The following is a 23,824-nucleotide window of genomic DNA, read 5'->3' on the forward strand; positions in this document are numbered from 1 at the left end:
AGTATTTATAAACTTATTTTACAAATTTCCAGCTTTGTCAATTCCAGTATTTAATGATAGAAGTCATAGGATTTTAAGGGTTGAAGATCACTTAAACAGCCTGTCAGTTACACAGATTTATAGTCTTTGAATTGCGTTATTAACATTCAATCTCTTGAGAGGCACCACGGTGTAATCACATTAATTTTCAGCTGACCAATGGTTAAGGCAGGATTAGAACCTAGACTCTAAGTCTGGCTTTTATGCTAGTCTGAGATGCCAACGCTTCTAGTTTTCTCCCAACAACATATCTCCTCTTGTTTTTGGGCACTTCAGGCATTCTGTCATAAATTTAACTGCCAAATGAAAATGTTAGCATTTCCTCTCACAAGTTGCTTTTTATAGACCATGATAGTGAAGGGGAATAAAACAGTCTATTTCCATTATTTTCACTTAACTCTGAAGACAATTTTAACTCAGCTTAAACAGAAGGCTGTTGGCTTGTTTCCCACAATCCTTGGGCTACAAGATGTGTCCAATATGATTAGCAGGCTCATTACCTTCTTTCCACTGACATTATTTCTAATTCCTTTTCTCCATAACATCATCTCTGAAATCTAACAAACATTCTGCCCCTTTTTGTAGCCAGATGCCTAATCATCTTAAATCTAATCTTATTTAAATAACTTCAATAAATCACAAACGAAACTTTATATGTGTCATCCATTGTCAATAAGCACTTGCCAACTCTCAAGGGTGAGAACACCAGGCTTCTGTGTACTCATATGCCATCCAACTAAGTCTAAGTCAGTTCCCAGGATCTTTGAACTGGTGTTTCTGGAATGTTCTGGTGGGGTCTGATCATGTAACCCTAAGTCTATCCACAGATCCTGTAGGACTCAAAAGTAGCTGTCATAATATGGCATTGCGCACTGCAAAATTTAAGATGGTAGATCTCATGTTAAGTGTTCTTACCACAACAAAAAACAAAGGGCCATGAGGAAACTTTGGGAGGTGATGAATATGTCTATTACCTTGACTGTGGACTAGTATCACAGATGTTTGCATGTGTCCAAACTCATCAAATTGTACATATTAAATATGTACAGTTTTTTTATATCTATTTATACCTCAATAAAGTTGTCAAAAAAAAAGAAAAAGTGACCTGGGCTCTCAGAGGTTTACTCAAAGACTCGTAGCTGGATATCATATATATCCCACACAAATTATTTTTCATTGTAACATATACATTTTGAAAATATCATAAGGCCTATGCTAGTAAAACTATAGAGAGAAAGTCCATTAGTTTTGCTAGTAATATCTGTATTCCAGTCTTGGCCCTGATTCACATAATTTGTATAATGTTGAGCAAGTTTCTAAAGCTTGCTATGCCTCCATGGGCTCATCTGGAAAGTGGTGGTGCTTCAATGTACCTCACGGAAGCCTGTGAAAATCTAATGAGAAAATATATTTAAAAATAGGTAAAACAGTAAAAAATAGGTAAATATTTTAGCTATATACTTCCTGTATGTAAGTAAAAGTCATTCATGTCTTAGTGTTACTATACCTCTTAATCCTATTGCACTATCGACATCTAGACTTCAACATAAATATCTTAGCATTTAAAGTAGTAAAAAAAATAGGCATTTTATCTATATACTTCCTGTATGTAAGTAAAAGTCATTCATGTCTTAATGGTACCATACCTCTTAATCCTATTGTACCATCAACATCTTGAATTCAACATAAATATCTTATTATTCTTTCAATTAAAGTGCTGTTAATTAAATTATTTACCAATTCTTATAGCCAATGATTAGCAATAAATAGGCTAGTGCCTTTCAATTTTGTCATCTAACCTCTTGGACTACTTGAAAAAGATATACTAGATCAGGGGTAGAGTTGAGTGGTAGAAGAAAAACTAAGAAAAATAAGTATCTTTTTATGTCTGTTGAAAATGACATTACTTAAGGCCATAGAATGGAAAGCTAACGGGTGACCTAAGAATGTGAAAGAATATTTCCCATAGGATAGTCACCAGGTGGTTTTTATCCTTACTTAGATAAGAACAGGAGAAAACTAGCTTGAATTTCACTTGGTTTAGAATAATGGAAGCAAACTATGAAATCTAATTCCCAGGGAATCTTTTCTTCAAAATAAAGTAGAAACTTAGTGCCTACCATGGTTTTAGTGCAGCCCTGACGCTAAGTATGAGAAAATACTAGATGAAGTTCTAGTCTTCCATCTCCATAATCCCCTTTCAGGGAAGAAAACAAGCTATTATGAGCCTATTATGCAACAGGTGTTTTTACTTGTATTTATTTAATCTTCACTGAAAATTATTTTTCCTACTTTACAATTGAAGATTCAAGCTCTGGAAGAGTTTAGGTTGCCGAGGGTCATGGAGCTAATGAAAAACACTGTTAGAATACAAATGCCACCTGTCTCCAAAGCCCATTCCTGTGCATTGCACCAACCCATCTCAGTAAAGCCTTGCTCACCCCAGTGCTCTTAATTTTTATCCTTATTTTAAAAGGACATTATTTCCACAATTTAACAAGTACCCCAAAACCAAAGTAAATTGGGAATATAGCTAGTACTTTTTGAGCTATCTAATATATGCCAAACACATGAACACTCTACAGATATTATCTCATTTTATGACAGCTAACATTTGAGGAAAATACTATCTATTATTAACTCTATTTACAGATGGAAACCCAAGATTCAAAGAAGTTAAATGGCTTGCCCTAGATCCCACACCGCTAGGATGTGGACCATGCCAAGATTTCAATCATGCGGTCCAACCCCATAGACTATGCCACAGATAATATAAACACTGTAAAGATTGGTGGTTTCATAGTTTGATTTGATGTGAATGCTTGCAATTTTCATTGTCTTTTTGTGTCTATAAGCAGTTGTTATAGAAGCTTAATAGTCATTAAATAATATCATAACAGGCTCAGTTGAGTGGATGAGAATTTGAAGATTAAAAAGTGAGTCGTTTATAGCCCAGTGATAAGAAAGCCTACGAGCCTCTTTAAAAAAAAAAAAAAAAAATCAGGTATTTTTGTTAACAGACCAAGCAGCCACAGACACCTCTAAACATTCTGGATTTTCCTGGGGATTCTGGCACATTTTGGCAAGCTCTAGAAAAGCCTCCCAATATATGCTAAGAGAGCCCATGCCCAAGGTACTAGAGAAGGCAGCCTTTGAACTTCAAGGGAGGCAGTGGGTTCCTAAGCATTTTCACCCTGGCATGCCCAGGGACTGTGAGAAGCAAGCATGTCGGGAACTCACAGGCCACAGGGCATCCAAACTCCAGCACAGACCCCACTTTCTGTTTCCTCAAGTCATAGATATTTAGAAGTAGAAAGAGCCAATTGAGAACATCTGGTCCAATCCCTTTATCTTACAGACAAGGAATTTGAGGACCAGGCGAGGTTAAGTACTTTCTCTAAGGTCAGAAAGTTAATTAGTGACAGAGCCAGCAATAAATCACTTCCATGAAAAGACATCCTTTCAAAGTGAATTCAATTACCTTGCACTCTCAAGTGACTATTAAGAACACCCGTGTAGCTTAGACCATCTCCAGTGCTTCTGTGAAGTAGACGTAAGCCAAGAGGATCTAGAATAAACTTTACAACATTGAGCGATCTAGTCAGCAATCTTCAAAATACACTAATTTGAGTCAAATCATTACTGTTAGGAGCGGTGTCCAACGTTTTTTCTGTCCAAAGTTATAGTTTCAGATACAATAAATGCCCAAGTATTTTCATCTCTTCTAGTAGATAAAGGTATATAAAATTTCAGATATAGTTGGATATAAAGGATAAGATTATTTGGCATTTGTAAACTTTGCACCAAAAAACCCCAAAGAAAGGGATGTTTTTTTTATTTCATAGCAAAACTTTTTCTAGAAGATCAAGAATCACCAATTTTGTCAACGGATGACGAAACCCACAGGTGTAATGGTAATCCCTCGGTATTAAAAATTTAATAACTAAGTAGTGTTGCAAAATATTTTAAAGGAGTGGAAAGTATTTTCATATTGTGAAAGTTAATTTGTTTTAACATGCTAAATAGATATATCTAAAGATCCAAATATTTGCCTTTAGGAAATATGGTCGAATTAATAATGGATAAAAGAGAAACACCAGTGAGCAAAAAAACATTCTACAGAATTGGAATGAATATGGGTGAAAACACAGCCACAGCAAACACCTACTGGTCTCCCACATGATAAAGTGAAATGGAGGTGAACACATGAAGAAACAATGAGAACTGCAGCGTGGAGTCTGTGGAAATGCAGCCTGATAACAAACCAAAATGCTATTTCCATCGGGGGGGAAAACACATCAATTAAAATGTATTTTGAAATATCATTTCAGAAAAAAAAGAAAGGAGGGAGAGAGATATACTGTCAGAGAAGAGCTAATTCTAATAGTTGTAAAATCATGTAGTTTCACACAGCATGTTCAAATTTCCACAATTTACTAAATTTAACACAGAAAGCTTATGCATTTTTACGAAGGGAAACCTCTATCACACTTGACATTTCAGAAATGTGTCAATGATAAAGCTCCCCATTTGACGGTGCCCTTTTGTTCAGTAAAAGGAGTGAACACAAGAGGGAAATTGACCAGCAATGTCCATCTAACATGGTATAAACAGCCGAATGTTCATGTTATGTGCCTAGTACAGGAAAATCAATTTTTGAGTAAATATTTAATAGCTCTACAGTACTCTCGCATCAAGGGCATTCCATGGCTATTCAATGTCAATTATTCTTAGATTTTCTTGTTCTAGGAAACATTCCTCAAATTAAATTATTGAGATTTATGAATGCCACCAATAAAAGAGAACAGCAACATGCAATTTCATGGAAAGAAAAATGTGTGTTCAGTGTCAATAAAGCATTGCATTTCCCTTCCTTCATCTATTGATAATGAAGACAAAGATGATAGTGTTTTGTTTGCCTCAACTCCACATTTCTCCTAAGCAGAAAGCTTTCAGGATGACCTCCCTAAATGAAATGGTCAACAATCTAGGCTTTATTTGGAACCCTGATTGTCTAGGATGGGTTGGTTGGTTGGGGATCCTTCAGTAATCCAGAAACTTAACAAGATAATCAATAGATTAGCAATTGTGTATTGCTAGTGATCTACATAATTTTATTTACTCTATTTACTTTATTTAATAGACACTATGTGCCAGGCATTGTTCTAAATACTTTGCAAATATTAAACTCATTTGACTCACTTAATAGTCATAACAACCCTGTTAGGTAAAAACTATTATTCTCCCCAATTTTCAGGTGAGGAAACTGGCACAGAGAGGTAAATAATTTGCCTGAGGTCAGCACAACCAGTAAGAGTAATCTTTTCTTAGAATTCACAGTAGTCAACCTTTTAGCATGATGCTCTGTCCTTTTCTGGGTCTCCTCACTAAATAGTACTTTTTAATAAAAAATCATTCAGAGAGCAACGCTGAAAATAAATTGCCTGATAATATTTGGGTTTATTAAGAGTTTTCTAAGTGTTAGATACTGTGCTTACTTAAAACAAAACAAACAAAAACCTCCTATTTAATCCTTATTCTAAACAACTCCACAGGAAGGTACCATTCCCATTTAAATGAGAAAACCGAGCTGTGGGTGGCTAACAACTTTCCCCTGGTTACATGAAATAAATGGAAAAAAGAGATTAAAACCTAGGCCATCCATCCGATCGCAGTAACCACCTGCTATATCATGAGGCTTACTACCTCCCTATTAGGAAGCTGGTCCTTTAAGGGGAGAGGACTAGGGGATGATGATTCTGCCTGTTTTCCTTTTTTCCCCTTTTAACATAATAGGCTATCAATAAGCATTTATGAAGTTGAGTAAGACACATCATGCTTAAACAGATGAATTAGGAGTATAGTTTATCTTTGAGAATTCCCAAATAATAAAAGCCCCTCAAAAGAAGCAGTGTGATAAATAAACTGACAACCCAAGCTTCTAGCAGAGTATATCTAAACATTCATTACTATTAATCACAATAATGACATTACTATTGACTAAAGAAAGTAGAAAGAATCACCGCTAAAAATTTTTGAATTTAGGGTAAAGTTACACCTATGGCAAAGCTTAAAGAGGGTCATGCTGAACTATGGAGAGATAGGTTGGAAAGTGGGTCTCAAATGTGAGACACAGAGATCTCAGCCCAGAAGTGTGGTTTTAATATAAATTTCCAAGAATTTTCTTTTCTACAATATCCATATCTACCTGCAAGTGTGACATGCTGTCATTTGACAGTAAATACATTTTCAAGTCACAATTTTAAATCTTTTTTCAAGAATCAAAATACGTTATTGGAGAATATAAATGCAACTGATTTGGGGGCATTTATTTTGTACCCTGCAACATTACTGAAGTTATTAACCAGCTCTAGGTGTTTTTTGATTGAGTCTTTAGGTTTTTCTATATATAGTATCATGTCATCTGCAAATAGGGATAGTTTGACTTCATCTTTTCCAATCTGGATGCCCTTTATTTCTTTACAACAATCATAAAAAAAAAAATACCTAGGAATCAATTTAACCAAGGAGGTGAAAGATCTCTACAATGAGCACTACAAACCACTATTGAAAGAAATTAAAGAAGATACAAAAAGAAGGAAAGGCATTCCATGCTCTTGGATTGGAAGAATTAACATTGTGAAAATGTCTATACTGCCCAAAGAAATCTACAGATTCAATGAAATCCCCATCAAAATTCCAATGACATTCATCACAGAAATGGAAAAAACAATCTCAACATTCATATGGAACAACAAAAGACCCCAAATAGCCAAATCAATCCTGAGCAAAAAAAAAAAATAAAGCTGTAGGCATAACACTACCTGACTTCAAATTATACTACAAAGCTATAGTAACCAAATGGCATGGTACTGGCATAGAAATAGACACTCAGACCAGTGGAGCAGAATAGAGAACCCAGAAATCACTCCTCAGCCTTACAGCCATCTGATATTTGACAAAGGGAACAAAAACATACATTGGGGAAAAGACTGCCTCTTCAACAAGTGATGCTGGCGAAATTGGATATCCATATGCAGAAGAATGAAACTAGACATGCACCTCTCACCATATACTAAAATCAACTCAAAATGGATTAAGGACTTAAGTATAAGACCTGAAACTGTAAAATTCCTAAGGGAAAATATAGGTGAAACACTTCAGGAACTAGGTCTGGGCACAGACTTTGTCAACATGAGCCTGAAAGCATGAGCAACAAAAGAAAAAATAAACAAATGGGACTATATCAAACTAAAAAGCTTCTGCACAGCAAAGGAAACAATAAACAGAGTAAAATGACAACCTACAGAGTAGGAGAAAATTTTTGCTAACTATGCATCCAACAAGGGATTAACACCCATAATAAACAAGGAACTCAAGCAATTACACAGCAAAAAAACAAATAACCCAATTAAAAAATGGGCAAAGGAGCTGAATAGACATTTTTCAAAGGAAGATATACAAATGGCCAACAGGTACATGAAAGAGTGCTCAACATCACTAGTCATCAGGGAAACGCAAATTAAAACCACACTGAGGTATCATCTCACTCCAGTTAGACTGGCTATAATCAAAAAGACAGAGAATAACAAATGCTGGTGAGGATGTGGAGAGAAGGGAACACTCCTACACTGATGGTGGGACTGTAAATAAGTACAACCACTATGGAGAACAGTATGGAGGTTTCTTAAACAACTACAGATAGATCTTCCATACAATCCAGCAATCCCACTTCTGGGTATACACCCCGAGGAATGGAAATCATCATGTTGAAGGGATACCTGCACTTCCATGTTCATCACAGCTCTATTCACAAGAGCCAAGATACGGAACCAAACTAAATGTCCATTGATGGACGACTGGATAAGGAAAATGCTGTATATATACATCATGGACTACTACTCTCCCATAAAAAACAATGAAATTCTCCCATTTGCAACACCATGGATGAGCTTGGAGAAACTTAGGTTGAGTGAAATAAGCAAAGCACAGAGGGATAAATACCACATGAGCTCACTCATAAGTGGGAGCTAAGAGAGATAGAAGGAAGGAAAGAAAGACCACAGTGGTGCGTTGGACTTGCAGAGGTAGAGAGCATACCTAGGGATGCAAAGTGGAGCGGGGGAAAGGGGGATGGGGAGGGAGGTCAGGGATAATTGGGGGGATAACTGGGTGGTGGACAGGGGGTATAATCACAATTTGTGGTAATGGACATGCTGCCAGTGTGGATCTAGCTATCACATCTTAGGCACAAGTGGTGACAATTTGTTCTGTACCCGTGAATATTCATAACTGAAAAAAAAAAAGTTAAAAAACAAGAGTCAAAATACAAATTAATAAATTGGAATTACAAGAAAACTGGAACCACCAATAATTTTTATTAATATCATCTTTCCTGCAGATGACATTATGTTTGTTATTTTATAACTTTAGTAATTTAAGAAATTTACTTTATTATTTTATAATTTTACTAGTAAACAATTTTTATATTATTAAACTTTAAATAAAAAATATAATTAATATTTTTGAATTTAGTCATTCCCATTAAATATATTTTATGATCAAACACAGATATATTTTATCTGCTTAGTTTCACAGTTATTACAACTACAAAAAAAGGTATATTATCAACATTTAAACTTCAAATACGAACTATTTTTTTGTTTGAATTAGAGTCCAGACAGTGAAACTGATTCTTCACAATACTACTGTAATCAGTATTCTTAAAACTCACTGCAAATGACACACCTCATAATACAATATGAAAGCAATTTTCTCTTTTCTATGGAAGTACTTTTTGTTTGTATCTGAGAAGAACTGAGGCTTTTTGATACAGTGATTTATGGGACATAAAATAAGGAATAAGAAGAAGCCCTTAATCAGATGGCTTTTCAAACAGTAGTCTTTGATTCTATGAAAACAATATATACTTTTTGTAAATTATTGGAAATCATCTCTGCTATGGAAAAGAGAATGGAAATTAGGTCATTTCCTAAGACAAGTCCTAGATCTATGAATTCTACTTCAAAAATGTATTAAAATTTTATTATAACCTGGAATAAGTTGCAAATTAAAACCATTTTTGAAAGACTGCCTCAAAATATTTTATATAACCTAAATATTTAAAATTTATTTTTTCAGTAGAGCTTCTTTTTTTTTTCCTTTTTGGTATATTATCCTGTTTGAGTACATTTTCAAGGAATATGTTTCATAATACTTAATAAACTTTAAAATGTTTTAGGGTTTAACAAGATCAGGAATCTATCCTATAAGTGTTATTCTTCAATAATAACAGAATTTTAAATTGTAGCCACCAAATCTCTGTCCCCTGCAACAACAAAAGTTTGCATGAGAACTCTTCTCTGACTTACGGTATCTCCTTCAAATCCCCTGTTGCTCAAGGTAAAGAACTTTTGTTGTCTGGTAGACTTCTACATGTTGGAAAAAAAAGCTCCCAAAGCCCTTCATGTCACCAAGGTCCCTCTTGATACAAATGCCTAGTTAGGACAGCAATATGGTCCCAGAAGTACTTAATTCTATGCCCACTTATCTGAGTATTACTATGCTATGCTTGTGATAGAAAAGCTAGCTAACAATTCTTAGATGAAGTACCAAGCAAATATCCTACACAGAAGGTTGGAACATATACTGACCCCCCTTAAATGTAGACAATTATTTTTATTTCATTCAATTCTATTATTAGCATTAATAATAACAATAACAGAAATGCATTAATATAAGTGGTTAAGGACTTTACACTCTATCAATTATTTTTTTCTGAAAAAATAATAAAGAAACTATTTTGTGAAGCATTTCTTTTCATTTCTGAACCCATTTCTTGTCCCTTAATCCAGGTCCCAATTAAATTTGCTGCAAATAACACACAGTAATATATTACACACAATACGTATATATAAATATAACATTCTTTTTGTCTGAGAAAGACTTTTCACCGGTATGAGGAAGGAGTTAGGCACTGTATTAAGTATATATGATTAGAATTTTCATTCCCTTTTCATATGCACAAAGTAGAAACTAACGTCCTACACAGAAGTAAATGATTCATCTGTAGTCATATTGTCGGTAAGTCCTCTGTTTGCAAAAATATCCTATAAATATTTAGGAATACACATTAACTCTATAAACATTCCCTCAACCCACCCCTTTTGCCTCTCTATGAAGTTTTGAATCATTTTGTAAACAAAAAGCAGATTTGTGTAACTGGACAAATATATTAGAAATTAACAAATTTAAGTCACTTTATAGAATGTCCTCAGTGTTTTCCATCTCTGCTAAAATGCTTTGTGGTTGGTAGGGAAAGTACTATGTCCTCCTTTTACAGATGAGGAAACCAAAGGTTACAGCATTACCCCAGAGTGATTTACCTGAAGGCACACAGTTAATTAAAGGGTGGACCTGTGTTTCAAACCCACGCATTTCCCTCTAGATTCCAGAGTCTAGAAATTTGCTCCTTTCTCACATCCACACTGCTTCATTACATAGTCTGAGGGCTAAGAGAAAGGCAGCAATGTCTGGCCTTCTGAATGTTTTCAGTATTTCACATGCACCATTTAATTCTACCTTATTCTTTCTTGTGTCTTGGCCATGTCTCTTTCAATCTCACAGTAAGTTCTTTGAGAGTGTAGATCACATCTTCAGCCCTTGGAACTGCTAATAATTACTAGCACAGAGCCAAGGACCTGTAACTTTTTAAAAATACTTGTTCATTCACTAATTAGATGCAAAAGTTTTGGGAGGCCATCCCAGGTGGGTGGAAAGGAATTGTGTGCCACAGGCAAACTGGGTTTATTTATTACACAATTCTGTATTATTTAATTCTGTAGAAATTCACTAATATTCTTTCTTTTTCTATTTTCAAAAAAATACTGTAACAATGATTTTGAATGACAATATCCAATATTTCCAATGAAGCAGATATCCTCAAACATTATTGGTGGGAAATGTAACCTTCCTGGATATAATTTATTAATATATAAACACATTATTTTAAATTGAAATTCCATACTGTACACAGATACTGATAGTCAATTCTGTACTCCATAAATATGTATAATCAATTGTTTCAATAAAAAAACCTTTTTCATAAAAAAATTTTAAGAATAAATTAATTGCAATTCCAGAAATTCCAATTGTAGAAGTGTTACCTAAAGAAATAACTAGAGGGCCGGCCCGGTGGCGCACTGCTATAGTGCGCCGCTTGGGAAGCGCGGCGGCGCTCCCGCCCGAGGGTTCGGATCCCACATACAGACCGGTTCCCACTCACTGGCTGAGCGAGGCGCGGGAGCAACACCGAGGGTTGCGATCCCGTTGCCGGTCCCGGTCCGGTACGGGGGCAACACTGAGGGTTGCGATCCGTTGCCGGACACGGAAAAAGACAAAAAAAAAAAAAAAAGAAATAACTAGAGGTGTTCGGTTGTATCCCAAAACTTTTATCTTTGACATGTAATATTAGGATATAACCAAAATACTAGCCACAATTCAAGCTTCCAGACTTTTAAAATAGTGTGTAGGATAAAGTCAGTTTTTTCTTAAGTAACTTTCATACAATTAAAAATCATTTCTACCTTTTTTACTGTTTTTAAGGACATCAATTTCTTCCTTTATTCGTACAAAGTAAGTTTAGTCTGTGAGTGAGTCACGTACCTTTATCACATGATGCTTCTCCCGGAACACAGGAATCTTAAACATTTGGCACCAATATGTTGTACCTTTTTTTGGGATGGGGACCTGTCTTAATAAAAATGAGAGCAAGACACAGTCACATTCTCTTCACATGTTATTAAATACAATAATGTAAGAAAAAAACTTTCTTATACACTTTCAATAAACCCATCCCTACAATCATAATACCTAAAAACACTTACGTCCCGATTTACTAGGTCAAAGTATGGTAAGGCTGTAGACAACACATTGGTTTTCTCAGGATTCAATAACCGGAGACTCTTGGTTCCCCGATTGGAGTCATGGTACTTGGGACCGGCTTCTCCCACATCTTCATGGTGGTAGGCCCAGATCACTCTCACAGTGCTGTCCTGGTGATCAGACATGGGCATGATTATGTCTCATGAGAGCACTTTCCTTACCACTGAGTTGAGCTTAAAGAACTCTATTTAAAGCGAGATACAGAAGTGAAGAAAAGAGAATAATGACATTTGGAGTTCTCAACATGGTCTCTAACATGAATTGTGTAAATTTGATTAAGTCTTTAAGGATCCAAATTACACCAGGTACCTTTTGGAAGGAATCATCTGTCTCAGCACTCAAGATTATGTGTTCCAAAATGCAGCGAAGGACAATTAATTTAGTAATTATGCTTTAACAAATTTGACAACAGTAAATCATTGTCATACCAAAACTTTAAACTAGCAACTAGTAGTTACCAAGCAAATATAGTTGATCTTTGGACAACACGGGTTTGAAGTGCACAAGTCTACTTACAGGTGGATTTCCTTCAATAAGAAAACTTACAGTATTGATAAACACAGTACAGTACTGTAAGTGTATTTTCTCTTCCTTACAATTTTCTTAATAACATTTTCTTTTCTCTAGGTCACTTTATTGAAGAATACAGTATTAATATGAGGGTACTTCAAGAAGTTCATGGAAAAAAAGAATTGAAAGATAATACAAATATAGAAATAGTCGACTGTTTATGTTATCAATAAAGCTTCCAGTCAAAAGTAGGCTATTACTACTTAAGTTTTGGGAGAGTCAAAAGTTATACAAGGATTTTTCAGCTGTGGAGAAAGTCAGTGCCCCTATCCCCTTATGTTGTTCAAGGGTCAGCTGTATTCTTGTTATGATCTACAGTCATTTTATGAATCCTAGGAATTTCCAAGGGAGTGGGGTAGCCCAACTAGGGAAAGTACTATGAAATGAAACTGGCTCCCACTGAGCAACCAGAGAGATTGCCTAAAGGGTTGTGGGGCAGGGAAGGTTTGCTGGGATATAAATCCTCCCGCAGATAAAAGTGTTTTGCCAGAACTTTATAATAAGAACTTTGAAAATAAACAATAAAGCAAAAGCTATGTATTTTAAATGTTCTTTTTGCTCTATTCTATCTTAATAAGTCAAATGACTATAATTATCATTCCAATTAAAACATAGTTGCACTGCATATTATATAAGAAGTGATCCATGTCTTTGCATGTGTTTTTTTCTTCCTCTTTACTCTTTATGCTAAATGTTAGTCAGGACTGCTTCAGATTTTTTACATTCTCATTGTTAAAGCTTTGATTTACATAAAATATAAAAGATAATTATATTGTTCTATATTAAATAAAATTGTCCCAAGCAATTCATGGATGTTCCAAAGTAACACATGAATTATATAGCCTCTGAATATTTAGTTTACATATGCAGGAAGATATTAATTTTTGCATGAAGTCTGAAAATAAGTAATCTTGTATCATATGTCAATAGGCAATTATAATCAGACACTATTCATCTTGATTTTTAGAAATTTACAAAGATGAATCAGTTATTAATCAAATGAATTATATCCTAATATTCTCTTGTGTAATAGATTTCTTCCAATGTTTATCTGTTGTCTACTTTCAAACTTTATAGAGAAGAAGCTAAAATCCATTCATAGGTAAAATCTTATAAATTTTAAAGAGCTCTTCAAAAATTTTAATTTTACACAAAAATTGTCTTTATTGAAATTTATAGTCTTAGATTTTTTGTGTGGGGGGGGGGCTTCTAAAGAGATTTTTAAGATATTCCAAAAAAGACTATGTGACTTTATTGTCAATGATTAGTTTTAAATACTTGTTCCCTTTATTCTGTAGTGTTTCACAGTGTAAATATACAATGTATTCATGCATACCTTCACTCATAGACTCCTTACCGTTATAGTCTTGTCATTTATGTCACATGTATGCAGTTCTCTGGTAAATTCGATTATTGTGTGTGTACTATTTTCCATGGCGTATTCGAGGTGGTAATCTTGCTGAGCATCTTTTTTCAACTCTCTATTTGCATTTGTAAAATAGTCCTGTGGAAAATATGGAAAAGAAAAATCAGGATATTCTAAGCACAGAATAAAAAGAATTTAAGAAAATTTATAGAAACTTAAAAAACCAGTTCTGGGTTAGCTTATTACAAAATCCTTTATCTAAGAGTCATTTTATCGATGCTTGGAATTTCCAAAGGGTTGGAGTATTCCAAGTAGGGAATCAGTTCCCTAGGAAACTGGTCCATATTTGAACTTCTAGCCCTTCAGGAAAAGGCAGTACAAAGTGATAATATCATAGAACATTAAAAGAGATAGAATGAATGACCAGTCAAGATCATTGAGTCCTTTTCCTTCATCGCACAAATGAGAAGAGGGATATCAGCTCTGTGAAATGTCTTACTCCAAAGTAAAATAACTACTTATCGGCAAAGCCAGAACCAGTCCCAAGGTTAACATTCTTTCCACTATTAAACCTGGTTGAACTTACCTTCGCCATTCACAAAAGCAAAGAGACCCATGGGGGGCTATTAGTTGTTTCAATGTGAGCTTTAATGGCACATGCTTACTAAAATGAAATGCAATGGGAAAATATGCAAAGAAATGAAACTAGCCAAATTACAAGATATTGAAAAATTAGGTAAGTTTTGTTTTTGTGGGTCAGCCATGATTTTGTACTAAGCTTGTTCAATGGTATACATATCACTTCTGGGAGGCAGACAACTACAATAGAGACATCATGGGTTTTGAAATCAAATGACTAGGATCTGACCCCTGCTGTACCCTTAAACAGCCTTGAAGAAGGGTTGAAGTCAAAATGTGAGCTTTAGTTTTAACATTACTAAAATGGGAATAATATATACCTATTTTGTGGACTTTTTTTTTTTTTTTTGTCTTTTTTTTTTCCGTGTCCGGCAACGGATCGCAACCCTCAGTGTAGCCCCCGTACCGGACCGGGACCGGCAACGGGATTGCAACCCACGGTGTTGCCCCCGCGCCTCGCTCAGCGAGTGAGCGGGAACCGGTCTGTATGTGGGATCCGAACCCTCGGCGGGAGCGCCTCCGCGCTTCCCAAGTGGCACACTAGCGCAGTGCGCCACCGGGCCGGCCCCATATTTTGTAGACTTTTAAAAATAAATACATGCAATCGTTCATAGAGGGAGGCGGGGACAGCCTACCATGGTTAGTGCCCACTCAGTGCTAATTCCTTTCCCTCTTTTGCAATATAGTTTGTTTTTCCCCAAAAATATTTTCCTATGTCTTTTACTGTTAGCTTACTATAATGAGTTATCAAAATCATGCTGTTAATTTTCATCATTTATAACAGGCACAAAATTTGCTTTAATTATACTGTTATTTCAGTACCTGATATTTTATTTTTCAAAAATTATAGTTGATTAGGAATATACATGCTGAAACATAATTATAATTACTTTTACTTACATTAAAATTGTATTTAAAGAATCAATGGCTATGCTTAACAGATAAAATACAATCTACAAGTAAAACCCTTAAACTGTCTATAAAAGTCACACTCAAATGGATGGCATTTTGCATTTTTATTCCTAGTACCTGTTTAAGGTAATTATCAAGAGTGTGTAAATTTGACATCCAGAGCACCAGCTCTAGATATTTTTTAATATGTTAACACACCAAATTATTGGCAATGCACAAAGTCTAACTAACCTTTCTTCACCGTGGTGGCAATAACTACAGCTTATGAGTACATTCTATATACCAGGCTCTGTTTAAGCGTGTTACATGTATTAACATTTTTAGCCACCATATGAAATTTATGAGATAAAACTATTTTCTCATTTTATAGATAGAGACACTGAAGCACAAAGTGCAATTGTACCAGGGGTAAACAGCTGGTAAACTGTAAAGGCAGTCCTCAAACCCTGGCAGTCTGATCCCAGTCTGCATTTTTCTTCACTGTCCTACACTGTAGTGATGACTGCTGGAATAGGATGGGTCAGTTAATTATTTTTTATTTTTCTCTGTCTACAGAAACTAGCTACATCAGTTTTTCACATAAAATGTTACTTTCTACTGCTGAAGTTGGAATCTGTCAGAAATTTATTCTGAGAACCAGATTGTAATTCTAAAAGCAATTTAAATGAAATACTATGATACCGTAATTTTCCCATTTTCATCACACAGATTGTCAATATGTAAACGAACTAACAATGTTTATGGACAAAGAGGGATTTAGGTTAACTAACTGTGCCTTTATACTGAACTCATATTTCACTACATGATTCAAGCAATCACAGTTTGTACAAACAAAAAGAATACCATACAAATTGTAATCAGTTCAAAGAGTAGAATAATTATCCTAGTCTTGCAAATATGTTTCCAAAACCATTAGTTCCAGAAAATATCCAGCTGCCCTGCCAATTTTCCACTCATTCTATTTCCACTCATTCTATTTCCACTCAACACTACCAACTCCTTCCAGCTATTCCACCTTCTTCTGGCTTTTCAGATAATTTAGCTATGAGAAAATGGCAGAAACTTCACTCAGCTCACGGAAGATCCCTTGGGCTCATCTTCCCTGTGTAAACCACTGAATGTTTAATATTTAGAAAAGACAGCTTCCAATTATTTCAAACTTCTGGACTCCTGGAAAAATGTGACTGTCTAAAAGAAGTCTTCAACTTTAGTGAGGGAAAATATGGTTGAATCTTATTAAAACTAACCATCACTGTAATTCAATTACAGTTTTTTCACATTTTCCCATATTTTCCCATTTTTAAGGCCAATGTAGGAGATATATCTTCAGATTTGATCACAGTATGCCTGAGCTATCCAAATAGTATTATTATTTACATATTTATTTTAGCTGGGCCTTCACTAATGCTTGGAAATCCACATTCTAATCTCTTGTTTTCCCAAGAGTCTTTCTAAAACAAATATTCTAAACTTTCTCTATACAAGATGCCAACATTTCCCCACTCTCAGCTATGACCTCACACCTCACTCTATTGAGAGATTTTCATTTATGATACAGGAGAGCTCCTATTCTGTATTCTTTCTATCCTAAAAAATACTTTCTTTATGGAATTATAAAAAATACTCAATCTGAAAGGAAGCAGGAAAAGATAAAAATTAAATGAAGAGCAGATGGGAAAAATAAAAAAAAAGATGTAAATTAAATCAAGAAACATCACAATAGATCCTACACACATTAAAAAGTTAATGATATTATGCACACCTCGATGCAAAAAAAATTGGATAATTTACATGAGAAACAAAGTCCTGGAAAGACATGAAGCAGCAAAACTCATGCAGGAAAACAGAGATAGTGTGAATAGCCCTATAATCTACTTATTGATAAAAACCTTCCTAAAAAGAAAATTCTAGGCCAAGATGCTTTCACTTGAAATTTTACCAAATATTTAAGGAATAGGTGATAACAGTTCCTGACAAACACTTCTAGGAGGAAAAAGAGGAGAGATCACTTCCCAACTCACTTTTTTGACCAGCATTACCCTGATACCAAAGTCAATGACATTACAAAAAAATTACAGATCAGTATCTCTGATGGAAAAATCTCATGCAGATTTTCTTAAAAATAGAATAGAAATATTTCTTAGAAAATAGAACCCAGCAATATATAAAAAAGGACTATATATTACAACCACTCAGAGTTGTTTCAACATTAGAAAATCAATCAGTACAATTTATCATATCAAAAGTCTAAAAAAGAAAAACTATATGACATTAATCTCAATAAATGCAAACAAATTTTTGAAAACATTCATTCATAGTAGTCTCTCAGTAAGCTAGTGGTAGAAGGGTACTTCCTCAACCTTAGAAATGGCACCAATAAAAAACCTACACCTGACATCATACTTAATGATCAACGACTGTCCTCTCCCCTTTTAAGTTTAGGAACAAGTAAGTTCTAGGAACAAGGCAAGGCTATCTGCACTTTCCACCTGCAGAAAGCCCCGTTGTTGATTGTCCACCTCTGACAAGTTATTTCTGTTATTCCCCAGCTCTATTTTCCTCTTCCACTTCCTAACTAAGGATTTCAAAGTTCTGTCCTTAACATTATATTTTTCGGTCTTCAAATTTCATCCTTTAGGAACCTCATCTACTCCAACAATTTCAAATAATCACCTTCATTCAGTATCACATATCCAGAAGTCGATTGCACTTGGAAGTCTTACTATCATTTTAAATGCAACAAACCCAAAATTGTAGTCACCCTTTGCCTGTAAGACTAGTTTTCCTGATTTTCTTTTTTTATTTTTATTTATACATATTAATGGGGTACAGAGTTGACTATTAGTATTTATGTACAGTATGTGATAATCAAATCAATATTATTAGCATATTCATCATTACAAACCATAATTACTTTTTGTGTCCCTTTCCCAATCACTCCCTATCCCACCGCCCCCTCCCCATTTCCCACCTCTAGTAACTATAGGTCTGTTCCCTCCTGAAAGTTCAATGTTTTATTATGGTCTTTCTTTCTTTCTTTCTTTCTTTGTTTCTTAGCTCCCACTCAGGGGTGAGGACATGCAGTATTTCTCTTTCTGTGCCTGGTTTATCTCACTGAACATCATTTTCTCCAAGCTCTTCCATGTTGCTGCAAATGGCAAAATTTCATTCTTTTCTATGGCTGAGTAGTATTCCATTGTGTATATATACCACATTTTCCTTATCCAGTCGTCTGTTGATAGATGTTTAGTTTGGTTCCATATCTTGGCTACTGTAAATAGAGCTGCAATAAATATGGGAGTGCAGGTTTCCCTTCAATATGATGATTTCCATTCCTCTGGGTATATACCCAGCAGTAAGATTGCTGGATCGTATGCTAGTTCTATCTGTAGTTGTCTGAGAAACTTCCATGATGTTTTCCATAATGGCTATACCGATTTACAGTCCCATTAAAAGTGTAGAAGAGTTCCCTTTTCTCCACATCCTTTCCAGCATTGTTCAAAACCACACTGAGATATCATTTCACCCCAGCTAGACTGGCTATTACCAAAAAGACTGAGAATAACAAATCCTGATTTCATTTAATTATACTGCTATTCTTTCAGCCATCCAAATTCAAAACTGCAGTCTTTTTTAGCTTCTTCCCTATTACTGATGCCTCCACAGACAATCCCTGCTCCTATCAAATATTCCCTTGCAAAAAATAACCAGCCTTTTACATCTATTTCATTTCTACTTCTCGTATCTCAGTGGAGATGCTACCATTTACATACTTCTGTCAAGGTCTTCCTTAAAAACTCACTCTCAGTGTGTCATTGCATTTTATTCAACATAACGTAGTACAAAGTCCTATCATTTAGATTCCAGGTTCCCTAAAATGTAGCCTAAGCTGGCTTTCCAGGTTACCTATTATTAATCTTACATCATGACCTCTATTACCCACTTGTTGCTCCCTTCAGATACGTGGCCTTTTTCAGCTCTTTTGTTCACGTTCTTCCGTTCTCTCCCTCTTCCTTTCTTCATTTTACTGACTTATCCTCACCACTGACTCCTACTCTTGACTCTCTTCCTTTCCTTCAAGGTTCATGATTCTATTTCCTCTATGACATTTTATCTTTGATCATTTTAACTGGAAGTGATTATTCCTTCCCCGAATGCTTATTCCTCTGTTTACACTCCCATGTAGCGTGCAATATGGTCTAGACTTTATCTTCTCCACCACATGGTAATTGCCTAGAAATAGACTGCTAATCTTGTTAATCTGGTTGTAAATTTGTACCTTTAGAATAGATGTTTACTTTGTAATTGGAACACAAAAAAAGTGAGATGTTAGATTGTTTTCCCACTTGCTCTCAATTATATTTACATATGGTTAAGTCCTGATGTGGAAAGTGCTTAACCAGATGCTAGATTAAATTCAGGTCTGCACAATCCGTCAGGCAGACACATCTGGCACTGAAATCCGGGAATGCTGTCATGACCTTTCAGCCTCTACATGGACATGAATCTTAAACTACTGACATCAGTATTTAGTAAAAAGTGTTTATGCATTCAACAACTCTTTGAAATCCTTTTACCCAAGGACGGCATTCCTATTTTTTTAAAAAATAAGAAAAAGAAAACATCACAGATCTGAGAAATAGAAACCATGTTTCAGAATGTTTTCTAATGTTAATTTACATCCTTAGTACTTAACAGTGACTTGCATATTAAAGATGCTCATTAAATATGTGTTCTTTAAAAAGGAGCACCTGCCTTTCCATTTGCTAAATCTAAATGAGATAATTTTGAAAATAAAAGACAAGAACACAAGAACCATCCTCTGATGTTCACAGCTTTGTGGTAAAGGAATAGTTTAACTTAGTGTGTCCAAAGATTTCCCCAGTAGTATCTTTTTTTCTTCTCTCTGTATTAAGAAAATACATGGACTGTAATCAAACACAGCTTTAATGATGTTAATGTCATACAATAAAAATGGCATATTGGCTAATCTTAAAAGCACAATTAAATGATGTAAAAAGAGAGAAAAAGGCAAAAAAAATCTGTTTCCCAAATTTCATAACATTCAACTATTTTTGCTGTGAAGAGGAAAATAAGAAAAGCAGGGAGGGAAAAATGGAAGGAGAAAAGAAAGCAAGCCACTGAAAGACCAGTGTTGAAATCATCAGTCATGAAATTCAGATTGGCTAAACCTAAAAAAAATGTTCAATGAGTTTAAGAGTTTCCTGACAGTTTGACAAAGGGATGAACATTATTCAAGTAGATAATCAAATGGATAGTTACTGTGTTACTATAATCCTCTGGGGAAAAAACTGAGAAATGAAATTAACACAGTAAAATATTGACCAATTAAGAGTTCGAATACTGCTAAAGTCACCTAGAAGTTGATATTCACAAAATGATACTGTATAGTACTTATGATATACTTAAGGATACTTCCCAGATCATTTTTACTATATCTGATTTTCACCTTTAGAATTAGAAGCAAATGACACCCTCACCCCTACTCCCTGACCCATTTAGCAAATGGAACCAGGTGCAGCTGTATGTACATTCATGGTGAAGGCCATTCCTCAGCCATCTACCTACAGTGCTTGATATTCCAGATTGATCACAGCGTACTCTCACTGTCATGGTCTGACTTCACAACCATTATAGAAATGTCATTGTATGAGGGTACTTCAAAAAGTTCTTGGACAGATTCTTACTATCTTTCAATTCTATTTTTTCACAGACTTTTTGAAAGACCCTCGTATAATATATGTATTAAATATATTATATATATTATAAATATAAAATACTAATAAAAGTAAGCTCCTATTAAGAATGATTAAAAATGGACTTTGTGGAGGAAGGAAGGCTAAGGAGGATTCAGAGAATCTTGATTCTGTAGAAATTTTGTTTAAGAGTTTAAGAATAAAAATATGTAGATATTTTTAATAGTGTAAATATAAAAGCTGATATGCACAAGCCATTCTTGTTTGCTCTTACGCAGTTTTGATGTTCTGCAAAGTGAAATGTGAAGTAATGTTATGCCACATGAATGGCTTCATGTGGATCTCAGTTATATTCTAACTCCAATAACTGCATTAAGATCAGCTCCCATATGAATTGTCATTAAGGTATTATTTTTTGTTTTTATTGTAGATTATTCTATTCATCATGTATTTAGCTTGTTCACACTTTTTTTAGGTAAAATATTACCAGTTACCTCTAAAGATATGAGTTAATAATTAGACTCCAGTAATAAAGCTGATCTACCGTGTGTCATAAAAGTATTACTTCTGAAATGTTCTCACAAGATTTTTTTTTTCTTTTGAACAGTATGCTTTGAAAAAAATAAGGAAATATATAATTGGGATTTCAAAATGCTGTGTGGCAACAGTCAAGTTAAGTTACCATCAGCAGAAGTTGGCAGAAGGTTTACATTTATCATTTAGCATGATAACATGAGTACTGACTGTCATTTTCAAGCTAAGATAACATACCAAAACAGCTAGCTTTGATCATCAACAAGATTGCTATGACCTCTCGTTAGAAAACATGATTACACAGATGGTAAATTGGTTTTCATTGTCAGTCTTTTTTTCCTCTCTCTTTTAAATATAATCTCTGCTGCAAAATAGAGCTTTGACTGGTGGTCTATTAAACAGGATGAAGTGAAAACTCTTGTGGGTGTAATAAAAGATATGAATAGACCTGGGTTCAGCCTGGAGAACCGAATGTAAGCACAGCTGCAGGAAGACCCTTGAGAAAAATGCTACCATCTGTTCATCAATTTCTTCAACAGGTGCTTGTAGTTTTTCTTGTTTTTCTAAATCTCAAAAGCATTGTTACTTCAAAAATTTCTAACTGCAATATCCATTTCTATAATAAATGTTATGGTGGTTGAATAATGCTGGTAGTATGATAACAAATATTTTTGTGTTAAAGATAATTTTTGATCCTAAAAACCCAGAAAGCTATGTAAACACAATCTTCAGATTTTAATATAAGCTGATCTTAATAAGTTATTTTTTCACTAATCTTAGAAATTTGAGTGGAATGTCAAAATTGAAGGGGCTTGCCTTTTAGAAACCACTTCAGATAAAACTGAAACTCTCTAAGTCTAATAAGGGATCTATTAAATACCTATCAGTATGCTAAAATATGAACCCAGCAGCTTGTGTTCCAAAAGGAAAGAGGTCCACCTGAGCAATCAGTGTGTCCTTTAAGTGCCACCTTCTGAAAACACACGTCCTGAATATTCTCCCACAGCCAACCATTTCATTTTAGTTTTCAGGTAGAATAATTTAATAATTTGCTATGATTTTAGAATTATCAGAGATACAGTACTGTATTAAATTAAATTTTCAAAAAATTATTAATGATAGCATCAAAAAGAAAGAAACTCTCAGGAATAAACTTCACAAAGTGCAAGGACTTTACACTGGGAAAGAATACTGAAAGAAATTTTTAAAACCTCAATATATTTAAGACAGCCAATGTCCAAAAATGATCAAAATTTACCACAAATTGATCTACAGATTGAATGCAATGCCTTTACATTCCAAGTATCTTTTTCAATAGAAATTGATAAGATCATCCTAAAATCTACGTGTATCATGCAAAGTAAATTAAATACAGACAACAATCTTGAAAAAGAATAACAAAATTCAATGATTTATGCTTTTTTTTCATGGAAAGATTTGTGTTTTTTTAATGTATATTGGCTGCTGGAATTTTACCTTTAATTTTTTACTATGAAAAATTTTAATACATATACAATAAACCTAGCTACAGCAATCAACAACTTGTGGCCAATCTTCTTATTTGTACCCTCCACCCACTTTCTGCCTTCCCCCTGGATTATTTTGAGTCAATTCCAGTATCATAGCATTCATCTGTATATATTTCAGTGTGTGCCTCTAAAAGATAAGAACTCTTTTATAAAACTCATAACTGCAGTATATAATTACATTTTTAAAAATCTATAATAATTCCTTAATATAATCAAACATTAAACATATTTAAATTTCTCCAACTCTCTCCCCCTCCCTCTTTCTTTCTTACAATTGACTTGTATACATCAGGATACAAACAACTTCTGCACCCTGCATTGGTTGCTATGTCAGCTGTTTCAGGTTTCTTTTATCCTATAGGTTCCCCCTTCAAGTTTTTCCCCTTTACCCCATAAAGTTTCCCAAGGTCTGGATTTGCTGGCTCCATCCCAGTAGTGTCATTTAACATGTTCCACCATCCCCTGCATTTCCTGATGACTGGATCCTGGGGCTTGGTCTTGTTCAACTTAGATTTGGCTTCAGAAATATATGCTCTTACTACAGGAGGCCCATTATGTTTGATGGTCTCTCTGTG

General features: G+C 34.6%; 1 protein-coding gene across 1 annotated transcript in view; it reads right to left on the reverse strand.

The window, feature by feature from the left end:
* The window catches only part of MOXD1 (monooxygenase, DBH-like 1), a gene marked incomplete at its 5' end in the record, with an annotated part of 88,662 nt that overhangs the window by 51,447 nt on the left and 13,391 nt on the right, over positions 1-23,824 (reverse strand). The window contains 3 exons of the mRNA XM_008586993.1: positions 11,704-11,787; positions 11,925-12,092; positions 13,910-14,056. Of these exons, the coding sequence (XP_008585215.1) occupies positions 11,704-11,787; positions 11,925-12,092; positions 13,910-14,056 (399 nt within the window). The remainder of the gene's footprint in view (positions 1-11,703; positions 11,788-11,924; positions 12,093-13,909; positions 14,057-23,824) is intronic.

This window comes from Galeopterus variegatus, unplaced genomic scaffold (genome assembly GCF_000696425.1).
Source record: "Galeopterus variegatus unplaced genomic scaffold, G_variegatus-3.0.2 Scaffold114, whole genome shotgun sequence".
NCBI lineage: Eukaryota > Metazoa > Chordata > Mammalia > Dermoptera > Cynocephalidae > Galeopterus > Galeopterus variegatus.